Raw genomic sequence first — 12,027 nt, 5'->3', positions numbered from 1 at the left:
AGGTTTGGAAATTTATGACTGAAAATATGTTTTTACTTCTGTATCAATTATAAGCCATACTAATAATTTGTAAAATTAAGGCTTTTGAAAAATCAGAAGATTCCACTCACTCTGTCTCCTCATTTTATAGATGTAAAACCAGGCCTGAAAGGTAAAGTGGCTCACATTTAGTGACAGAGCCTGAACTGGAACGCAGGCTCCCTTGTCTTATACTTGTAGGTTCTTTCTACTGAAATGTGTTGATTTACCTCTCAATTCCAAGTGATGTCTTAGAAACCACTTCAGCTGGTAGTATGCATGATGATTTAAGATCAGTCAGGAAAGTGATATATGGCTTTAACAGAGTTCTGTATTTTTCTGTGGAATTGTTTCAACAACACATGTACCTCATGTCTTTTATTTCCTGTTAATAATGGATAATTTTACCCCATCATCAGGTGTAAGACTGTATTTCAGCACTTGTCCGTTCAGACAGCCATGGACACGCCCTAATACATTGACACTGGTCCACATCCGCTTACCTCCTGGATTCTCAGCATCTTCAACGGTGGAAAAGCCTTCAAAAGTACATAAAGCTCTTTATAGTAAAGGTAAATTCTGAAATACTATCAGATTTAATATTAGATTCTTAAAATTATTAAAATCAGAATGCATTTTGAGGCATTTGAAATTAACAGATTTCCAGTGAAGTTCAGGATGTTATGGGTTTTTTTAATCCAGGAACTCTTTTTTTATATTAGCTTATATTTCAAATTTTTCATTGGCCTATATATTAAAAATATAGTTTTTTAAAGTATCTAAGTACTTTTAAAATTGTTTTATTAGCCTTGTACATGAACTCACTGGTCAAAATCAGTGTTATAAACTGTTATAAACAGTTATAAACTGCTATAAACTTAAAATGACTTTCCTGATACCACGCCTGCTTTGTCAGTGTCTTTATGGATATGGAGAGTTTTTCCTGTCAAAATATGAAATTTTAATAACAAACTCTTTTGGATTAATAATTAAGTTTAAAAAATGAGATTCTAGTTAAACATCAAAACTTGAAAAATCCATATGTGGTTTTCCCCAATATGAGAAAGCATTCGTAAAACAATTTGTTTTTATTTTCTAATCATTTTAAAGCCTTTTCTCTGCTATTGTACTGTGTCTTCTAATATTTTATTTTTCAACACCCAAATTAAACTTTCCTTCACAAATAGAATTTTTTCAAGTACATTGTATCATGTACCTTCATAGCATTTTTAATAGCAGCTTTAATTGAGATATAATTTACATACCTTTTAAAATGTACAATCTATTAGTGTTTAGTTTATTCATGGAGTTGTACAACGATCACTACTATCTAATTTCGGAACATTTTCATCACTGCAGAAAGAAACCCTGTACCCATTAGCTGTCACTCCCTATTTCCCCCTTCTCCCAGCCCTGGGAAATCACTAGTCTACTTTCTGTTTCTATGGATTTGCCTCTTTTGGACATTTCATTTAAATGGAGTTGGAAAATATAGGACTGGCTTCTTTCACTTAGCATAATGCTTTCAAGGTTTATCTATTGTAGCAGGTTCTTTTTTTTTTTTTTTTTTTTTTTGCTGAATAATATTTCATTGTGTGAGTGTACCACATTATAATTACCCATTCAGCATTGGGTGGGCATTTGGGTTGTTTCTCTTTTTTGGCTATGATGAATGATGTTGTTATAAACATTTATGTACAAGTTTTTGAGTGGACACATTTTCATTTCTTTTGGCTATATACCTAAGAATGGAATGCTGGATCATATGGTAACTTTAGAAATGTTAAAATGTGAAAAAAAAAGTTGTGTTTACCTGAAAGAAATGCAGTATAAGGTCTAGAACACTTAATAATGCTACCCTGGCACTAATTATATATCCTTTTAGGGGATTTATTTTTGTTTATTTTGTGACTTGTTTATTTATAAAGATTAATGCTGTATATTTATGTATCTATATTAATGTCACTAATTATTAATGTCACTAATATAATAATTATGATTATTGAGGATATATATTATTTGACATCATATAAGATTTTACATATTAAACTTTTAGGTATTCTACTGATGGCAGCCTCAGAAAATGAAGATAATGACATTTTGTGGTGTGTCAACCATGATACATTTCCTTTCCAAAAGCCAATGATGGAAACCCAGGTAAGTTATCCTGAGAGATTATAAAGAATTTTTTACATAATTTTAAGTGAAGAATAAAATTATGAGAAACTTTATCTTCTGATTTATTACTGTTTGCTTCTAATAATCTAATATGATTAGCAGTCGTACTGAAAAGAAGTATATACTGTTAATTTTTTGTTTTTCCTCTGTGAGATTAGAAGTCATTATGGTACTCGTTAAAAACACCTTTAACAAAAAACATTGGAACCCTTTTAGAATGTTCTTCATAATGTACCTGAAAATGCCTATATCTTTTCTGAAATGATCTTTGTCCCACTTAAATATATTATATTTTTAGTTATTATGAGGCCATGCATTATAGTTATGACTTAGAATTTTATTCTTATGATCTCTTTAATTTGTAGTTCCGCCTAAATATTTAACGTTTTTTCTTTTAATTATAGAAAATTTCAAATATATGCAAAAAATAGAATGGTAAACTGAACCCCACATTAAGAAATTACCCATTTCTCCATCTTGTTTCATATCTCTTCCCCACGTATATAAATGTATACACACAAACACATGATTGTGTTTTAAAAGTAAATATCACGTATACCACGAAGTCAGCAGAGAGGTCCTGGGTGAGAGGTGCGGCCCCGGCCTATCCTGGCCCAATCCCACACCTAGGCCACCTACCCCAGCCCCCAGCCCAGGAGATGCTGAGAGGAGGCCATCTCTACTCACTCCCCTTGCTGTCCCCTACTCCACTCCCATCTGTCCTCCTAGATGCCCTAGCATAGCTCATGTTACCTGCCCCCAGAGGCTGCTAATCAAACGAGATAGACCAACCCCCACTAGGGTGTGAATGTCTGAGACTCTCTTTGGAGCCATCTCTTTAAAGGCATTTTGGTTCTAGTGTCACTAGCTGCTTCTGGTTATTTTCAAACGTGAACCCGTCTGGTTAGGGGGAGTGGGAAAAGGTGTGTGTAGATGGGAGGAGGAAGAACCAGTTCCTGGGAATGGGGGCATGGTTTGAATGGACTCTTCCAAGTTGCTTACATGGCCTAAGCAGCTGGGGTAGAGTCAGGAGGTAGGTATGGAGGCAAGGAGCACCTTTCTCAAATTCTTTTCTTTATCCTTTGAACTTTACTGAGCACATACTGTGTTGCCTCATTATGCGACAGACTGTAAGGATTCAGAACTCAGGAAGATATAAACCCTGTCTTGATGGGAGCACAGTGTTAGCGGGTGCAGGTTTGAAATCTGGCTCTATTTCCTCAAAGCAGTGACTCAGAGGACTAACGTGTCTCTGGTCCTCAATTTCCTAATCTATAACAGTTTTAATAGTACCTACCTCTGTGGGGTGGTTGTGGGATTAAATGAGTTCATGTGTGTAAGGTGCTGAGAACACTACCTGGCACACAGGAAGCACTCGATAAACGTTAGCTACTTTTAAAGTAGATACTATATATCATATATATCATATCACTTCACCTCTATAATACTTGAGTTCTCAAACAAATGTGGACTTTAAATATATATATATAAATATAGCTCATGAACTTTAATCAAATTCTGGTCTCCCAAAAACAGCTATACAAGACATTAAGTCAATGGAAAAATTCTGTATTGACTGGGCATTAGATTGTATTAGAGAAATGTTAATATTCTTACATGTTAGGATAGTATAGTGGTTATGTTAGAAAACATCCTTATTTTTAAGAGGTGCATGCAAAAGTATTTAGTGGTGACATGATATTCATAACTTTCAAATGGTTCAGTAAATGAAAAAATATAGAAAGAAGAAAGCAAATAGGGCAAAATGCTATCAATTGTTGAATCTAGGTATCAGGCATATGGACATTTATTGTACTTTCAACATTTTATTAATGCTTAAAATTTTTTATAATAAAATATTTTAGAAGACTAGACACTTTTTTTTAGAGAGTATCTTAGTTTAGAAAGCAGATGTAACTTCAGAAGAAAACAAAAACTGTATGTCAGCAGATTTGAGCACTGAACCTACCAGTGTAGATCAATTTACCCTGGAAAGAGGGTAGAAGGTATAGTCTTCAGTTACTGAAAACATTGTAATTTTAGTAAATACTATTTATAGTTCATCCTAAGAAAATTTTGCCTTTGTCTTCTGGTATGAAAAGATTTACTATCATAGAAGATGCCTGATTAAAAGAATAGACATTAGAAAATTAAATACAGACTTTTGAGAATATTCGTGCTGATGTATTATTATTAATCTGTTAAACCCTACATTATTTAAAGATTGTATTATTCTTTTTTAGAAGATTTTGCCTCATGTAACTTTAATAATATGTATAAAACGTTTGTTTCTTCTACATAGATGACTACTCGTGTTGATGGTCATTCCTGGGCTCTTTCTGCAATAGATGAGTTCAAAGTAGATAAGATAATCACACCCTTAAATAAGGATCATATTCCCATAACTGACTCACCAGTTGTTGTACAGCAGCACATGTTGCCTCCAAAGAAGTTTGTTCTCCTCTCAGCACAGGTATTTACATCATCTGTTAAGGTGGAGAGAAAAAGAAGAGAAGCCATATTTAACGTTTTGGTCAAAGTATTCTGCAGTAGTTGCTTAATAGAGTCGTTTACCTAAGTACTTAGGAATGTTTATTCTTAAAATATTCTTAAGGAATAGTTTATAAATACCAAAAATGTGGGCCTTCTCTAGTTGTGGCAAGGGGGGGCTACTCTTCATTGCAGTGCACAGGCTTCTCATTGCGTTGGCTTCTCTTTGTTGTGGAGCACGGGCTCTAGGCACACGGGCTTCAGTAGTTGTGGCATGCGGGCTCAGTAGTTGTGGCTTGCAGGCTCTAGAGCTCTAGAGCACAGGCTCAGTAGTTGCTCCGCGGCATGTGGGATCTTCCTGGACCAGGGCTCAAACCTGTGTCCCCTGCATTGGCAGGCGGATTTTTAACCACTGCGCCACCAGGGAAATCCAAGAGCTTGCTGTTTATAAAGTATTGCTATTATACTTTTTCTAAAGTAGCATTTCTATCAATAGTATTCAGCATAAAATTAGTAAAACAAGCTATGTTTATTTCTTATCATGTAGTCCTCACTTGTTAAAAAAAGAATCTTTTAGTATTTATTTTTTGAGTAGCGATGCATTGACAATTCCACTGGTAAGCAGAGGGGTATACACAATAAAATCTCCCTTCTGGTTTGGGTCCCCTCCCTACAGACACCCATGTCATCAGAATCTATATCTTTCCAGAGATATGTTATGATATCAATATACAAACAATATAAGTATATTTATAAACACACATTAGCATATTGTATGCACTGTTTTATACTTTGCTTTTTATGTTTCAAAGATACATTTCAGATATCTTTCCATAGTAATATATAAAGAACTTTCTCATTCTATTTTATATTTGAAAGGCATTCCTTTATACGGATGTACCATATTTAACTAGGCCCCTATTAATAGATCATCTTTTGCCTTTAAAAATAATGCTGCGGACTTCCTTGGTGGCGCAGTGGTTGAGAGTCCGCCTGCTGATGCAGAGGACACGGGTTCATGCCCCGGTCCGGGAATATCCCACATGCTGCGGAGCGGCTAGGCCCGTGAGCCATGGCCTCTGGGCCTGTGCGTCCGGAGCCTGTGCTCCGCAATGGGAGTGGCCACAACAGTGAGAGGCCGGCGTACCACAAAAAAATAAAAATAAAAAAAAATAATGCTGCAACGTTGTGCATATATCGTTTTGCCTGTGTGTGAGTAAAGCTGTAGAATTACATCTACTGGATCAAAAAGTATGTGTGTTTATCAATTTGATAGATGTTGCCAAGTTCCCTGTATATATACATACATTCACTATCAGTGAATGTTGAGTGCTTGTTTCCTTACATCCTGTGCAAGTACAATATGCCATCGTATTAAGAGTGAGATTGACTGTCTGTTCTAGTGTTTATTTTTCTGTGAATTGTCTGTTCCTGTTCTATATCCACTTTTCTATTAAGTTGTCTTTTTCTTTTTTATTTATAGAGGCTCTTTATATGTCAAGGAAACTAACTTTTTGTGATTTAGTCTCAGATATTTTTCCTGGTTTGCCATCTTATTTTGTTCACTGAGATTTTTTTTCCCATGTGGATAAGTTTATAAGTAGTTGAAATACTCAGTTTTTTGGGGGGATTTCTATTGAAGTTTAAAAAAAAAAAAGACCATCTGCACTCTGAAGTTCATAAAATAATTCACCCAGAGTTTCTTCTACTACTATTACAGTTTTATTTTGTCCTGTCTGTTTGGAATTTATCCTGTTTTAGGTATGAGTATGGATCCAGCTTCATTTTTTCCCAAAGTGGACATACTTGTGCCAACATGATTAATGAAATATCTAACTTTGATCCTTTAGTTTGAGGGGCAGCTTTTATCATATATTAAGTTCTAGTGCTTACTTGAGCCTATATCAGAACTTTCTGTTTTGTTCCACTTATCTGACTGTTTATTCATGTGCTAATACCATGCATAAGATAAAGGTTTATAATATGTTTGTGTCTGACAGAGCCTGCACCCTTTTGCTTTATTTTTTAGCGGGGAGGGGCAGTGTTCTCTTATTAAGTTTTCTGCATGGATATATAGATCTAGTATAGGCTAGGAATTGAAGTGTAGATGATCTTTTTGACCAGTTTACTTCATATTCTTGAAGTTACTTTTTTGTTTCATTGCTTTTATTAAATAAGGTAGCAAGGTCAGTTGCTACTAGCCATGCTTGATAAATCTATTATTCATCCTCTTTCTTTTTGAACTTCTTAGGGGAGTCTTATGTTTCATAAACTTAGACCTGTAGATCAACTGAGGCATCTACTTGTGAGTAATGTGGGTGGAGATGGAGAAGAGATTGAAAGATTCTTTAAATTACATCAGGTAATTATTTATACCTTTTTTTATTGTGATGATATTATGTAAGTTAGGATCAAAATACTGTGGTTAATACTAGTCTTCCTTTCTTTGCCTTAATCACTGTATGTGTACTGGTACTTGGGAGCAGTATTAATATGCTATAAGGGTTTATGGTAAATGCTCAGATTTTTGTTCTGTTTTTGATAAATTCTTATCATTAAAGTGTACTAGTAAGAGTGTGATGTTCAAATTATATGATGAATGTATTTTTATTAAAAGGACAAGATATTTATAGATAAATAACTTTTTTAATTAAAAACTTTTTTTTTTTTAAGCCACAACTAGAAATGATGAGGTAAAACTGGGAATGCTTAGTTTAAAATCAGGAATATCAGATCAAAGTTAAATATACACACTGAATTCAAACTACCAGCTCCACCATCAGAGTAGATTACTTGAATTCTCTGAGCTTCCATTTCCTCATGTGTATTAAATTATAATATGTGGAGTGAGGATTAATATGCTCTAAACTCTTAAAATAGTGCCTGGCACATGACAAGTACTTAATAAATGTTAGCTATTATTGTTATTTTCTAAAAGGTTAAAACACCATGAGAAAAAAACCCGGGAGTAGTGGGGGACTAAACCAGAAACTAAAGTAGAATCTAGATAAAAAGAAAAAGAGACCATCCTTTAATAACAGCACCTATGATAAACTTTAAAACCAATAGTGTTTACTTCTCCTTTTTCATACCAGCTGATTTCATTCATTCAGCAAATATTTATCAAGTACCTGCTCTGTGCTAGGCACGGGTTTAAACACTGGATACAGAAGTAAACAAAACTTCTTTTGAAATGTTTATGTTTTACATAAGGAAAGATACTCTTTTTTTACAGGAAGACCAGGCCTGTGCAACTTGCCTTATTCTTGCTTGTTCCACTGCTGCCTGTGACAGAGAAGTATCTGCTTGGGCCACTCGGGCTTTCTTCAGGTATATATCACTTTCTTTTGTTCTTGGCCACTTTTTATTAATGGTTGCATTGGCTAATGTGGTTGTTTAAGGGTTTGCAAAACAGTTGAGCAACTATATAGGCAAGTTAGTAAAATTTAAATTGGAAAGGTGATAATACTACTGGAAGCAACTAGATTAGCATAATTTATGCATTGTTACTCTTTCTCTGGATTCTCTTCTCCAACTTCTTTTGTCTAGTCTTCTACCTCAGTTATTATCTCATCTATCTTTTCTACTTCCTCAAACACTACCAGTTCTGCTTTATGTGTATCATTTGCATTGAGAGATTGAGTCACTTTTAGAAAACTTGATATCAAAGAGATATTATTTGGAAAATATTTAGCTAAGAATAAATTTAAAATGCAATTTTGTTTAAAAGAATTTTTTGAGTAGTCTAACCATAATCTAGTATGAAAATTACAGTACCATATACTTATTAAATACATTCTATGCATTGCAGACTCTTCTTTAGAAATTGCCAGAGTCCCTTATGATTCTTCTTGTTAGCAATTTGAAGTCAACATTTACTAAATATTTTATTATGTATCTGTGTATATTTCACTGTCAACACAATGCATTTAAAGTCTCTAATGTTTTTTTAATATTTATTTATTTATTTATGGCCGCGTCGGGTCTTTGTTGCTGCATGTGGGCTTTCTCTAGTTACGGCGAAAGGGGACTACTCTTCATTGAGGTGCACAGGCTTCTCATTGCAGTGGCTTCTCTTGTTGCGGAGCACGGGCTGTAGGCGCGTGGGCTTCAGTAGTTGTGGTGCTTGGGCTCAGTAGTTGTGGCTCGCGAGCTTTAGAGCACAGGCTCAGTAGTTGTGGTGCACAGGCTTAGTTGCTCTGTGATGTGTGGGATCTTCCTGGACCAGGGATTGAACCCATGTCCCCTGCATTTACAGGCAGATTGTTAACCACTGTGCCACCAGGAAAGTCTCTAGTGTTTAAAGCATTTATTTTGAAGCTAAGCAGGACTTGAAACAGTTCTAGCTTTTAAGATGTATAGTTTCACTGAATAAACTCAGCCCCTGTTGTCATAAAAATAGGTATGGTGGTGAAGCACAGATGAGATTTCCAGCCACTCTCCCCGCTCCAAGTAATGTTGGTCCCATCCTGGGGTCTCCTGTCTACTCTGGTGAGTATGAAACATTGAAATGAAACTGTTTCTAATAGAGTTGAATTTTAGAAGCTTTGTAGTATATTTTAATGGATAAAAAATTTCATTGTATTTTCTTTACTGCTACTGCATTATTAGGGAATAATTCTATAGATGTCTGACTCTTAGTGTTATGATATATTAATATTGAATCTTTAGTGTATACTGGGAAACAAAATAAGATATAACCAGTAGTATTTACAGAACTCATTTGTTATTTATTCAAAAGGAAAGAGTTGAGAGGTTTAATAACAAACTCCCACCTCAATGTTTTCCAAAGTGGGGATTGTTAGAAAGTTGCTGGGAAATGAGTCCCTAATTCTTGAATATATTATGGGTGGTGCCACTCCTCACTCTTACACTTAGAAACAGTTTCTGTGTCTAATTTTGATCAGATACAAAAAAACTGGGAGATAATTTTATAAATCTTTATATTCTTCTTTCTTTTTAGGTTCTCCTATTCCTAGTGGTAGTACATACCTGAATCCATCCTTTTTGGGAACACCATCTCAAGGTACCTCTTTTCTTTGTTTTAGGTTGCTACTACTATTCTTTTTGAGGAGCTAACATTGTGAATTACTATTCTTAATGCTTAGAATGGGAAAGATTAACTTGTCCTATTCCCCTGAAAATAATGTAGTTTAATAGAAGTGGCATCCAAGCAAGTATTGGCATTTGGCCATGAATGCCTTTACTTAGTGGACCTGGAAAGCCCCCTTTTTGAGTATCAGGACTTAATTACCAGCCCTGAACTGTATAATTAGTCCTGTTTTACTCCCAGCATTAATGTGCAGTGATTGCAAGCTTGCTTTCCTTTTCATCCTGCATTGCCCACACTTGAAAGCCAACTTGGGAGTTCCTCTCCAAGTCTAAATCTCTCTTCTTATCAAGGAAAACCAAATTAAATAACTATTTATTTCAATATTTTTGTAATTGTTTTTACCTATGGGTCTAGGGACAACTGACTTGGGTTATTGAGAATTCTGAATATTTAATGTTAAGTTTTAAGATTTGTTTTTCTTACGTGTGTACAAGGTGTTCATCCTCCTGCTATGTCAACTCCAGTGTGTGCTATGGGAAATCCAGCAACTCAGGCCACAAGTATGAGTTGTATGGCTGGACCAGAGATTGTGTACTCTGGAAAACACAATGGTATTTGCATTTACTTTTCTCGAATCATGGGGTAAGTTTTTCATGGGATAATTAACTGTTGATTACCTTGTTCTATTGTGTATAGTTGAACATTTTTAACTTTAAATTTGGGACATTATTTGTGCCTACTAAATTTTACTTATAGTTTAAGCTCACTTGTCCATTAATAAGATTGTTTTCTGTCATTCAGCTTTTTTATTATCTAACCATCTGTATTTGTTACTGTGTTTTATATATGTATATATATCCTCAAAATATATCTGTATATACTAATATGTAGTGTAACAAACCATCCCATAACTCAGTGACATGTGTCTGCAAGTCAGTTAGGCAGTTCTGGTCTTGGCTAGGCCCACTATGCATTTGAAATCAGCTTTGAGGTTGAAGAGAGTTGTGTCACTCTTGGCTGGACTCTCACATGTTTAGGGTTATGTTTGTGTGTTGGTCTAGAATGGCCTCAGCTGAGACAGCTGGATTGTTCTCCACATGGTCTCTAATCCTCTAGCAGGCTAGTCAGGGATCATAGACTTGGTGGTGGTAAGGTTCCATGAGAGAGAGTAGAAACTTGCAGAGCCTCAGGATGCCTGGGCTCAGAATAGGTCTCCTATCACTTCTGCCTGACTTACTTGGCAGGGGGACATCTCCAAGCCAGCCCAGATTCAAAAAGTGGGAAATAGACTCCTCGTTATAAAGGAGGCATCAGAGTCATATTGTAAAGAGAATAGGTGTGGGGAGGGATAAAGAATTACAGCCATTTTTCAATCATTCTACCAGATCCACTTAATTATCATGTCTGGTGTGTATTTTTCTTAGATTTGAGTTGTATGCTTTCATATGAATCATTTGCTTAAAAATGTGAAACAGTGCAGAACTCACTTTATAAGCTTCCTTGTTTCCAATTTATTACCCAGGGTCTTTGATTTTTCTTCAACAGTATTTCATTATGTGAAATGACTTAGATCTGTCAGGTTTGGAAATTTTCCTTTTTTTTTTTTTGTTTTCAGATAACTTAGTAAAATGTTAAATGAAGTCATTGCTACACTTTAAAAACTAAATAAACATATAGAAAGGAATTTACTACTTATTGTAATTGTTTTTATTCATCTACAGCACAATCATTAAAACATTTTTTGTTCCAGAAACATCTGGGATGCTAGTTTAGTTGTGGAGAGAATATTCAAGAGTGGCAACAGAGAGATCACTGCAGTAAGTGTGTTATATAAATAACAGTATTCCATTATCTCTGTGGAGCCAGTTTACGTTATTAATGGGGAAGTAGATTGTTTTATATCTCTTGATGTTATAAACAACATGCAATGATTATTCCTTTATATACATGTTTGTGTACTCGTCCAGTAAACTGTTCACCCCCTGAGTTACATCTCAGCTCTGTCACTTACTAATGATGAGTAAATTTCTTAACATTTCAGAGCCTGATATCTCACAGTAAAATGAGAATGTATCTCCCTCATAACATTGTTATGGGGGATAAATAGAATCAGTCCTAATACTTAATATTGCTCAAAGTTACAATTTAATGTATTGCTTATATGCCCCCAAACTCCAAGAACCTAGCACTAATTTCCATGTATTGGTGTACTTTCCAGAGTGCTTTAAGAAACACAGAAATTTGTACTATCATAAATTCAGGTATTAAAGGTTTTTTTTTAATGTGAA

General features: G+C 34.9%; 1 protein-coding gene across 2 annotated transcripts in view; it reads left to right on the top strand.

Moving 5' to 3' along the window:
- The window catches only part of NUP155 (nucleoporin 155), a 58,865-nt gene that overhangs the window by 19,362 nt on the left and 27,476 nt on the right, over positions 1-12,027 (top strand). For both annotated transcript variants that reach the window (XM_067730543.1, XM_067730544.1), the window contains exons 11-19: positions 438-590; positions 2,075-2,175; positions 4,499-4,669; positions 6,938-7,048; positions 7,922-8,016; positions 9,089-9,177; positions 9,650-9,712; positions 10,234-10,381; positions 11,490-11,556. In XM_067730543.1, the coding sequence (XP_067586644.1) occupies positions 438-590; positions 2,075-2,175; positions 4,499-4,669; positions 6,938-7,048; positions 7,922-8,016; positions 9,089-9,177; positions 9,650-9,712; positions 10,234-10,381; positions 11,490-11,556 (998 nt within the window). The remainder of the gene's footprint in view (positions 1-437; positions 591-2,074; positions 2,176-4,498; positions 4,670-6,937; positions 7,049-7,921; positions 8,017-9,088; positions 9,178-9,649; positions 9,713-10,233; positions 10,382-11,489; positions 11,557-12,027) is intronic.

Source organism: Pseudorca crassidens, chromosome 3 (assembly GCF_039906515.1).
Source record: "Pseudorca crassidens isolate mPseCra1 chromosome 3, mPseCra1.hap1, whole genome shotgun sequence".
Taxonomy (NCBI): Eukaryota; Metazoa; Chordata; class Mammalia; order Artiodactyla; family Delphinidae; genus Pseudorca; species Pseudorca crassidens.
The sequence above is the reverse complement of the archived record's forward strand: the minus strand, read 5'-3'. Positions and strand labels throughout refer to the sequence as shown.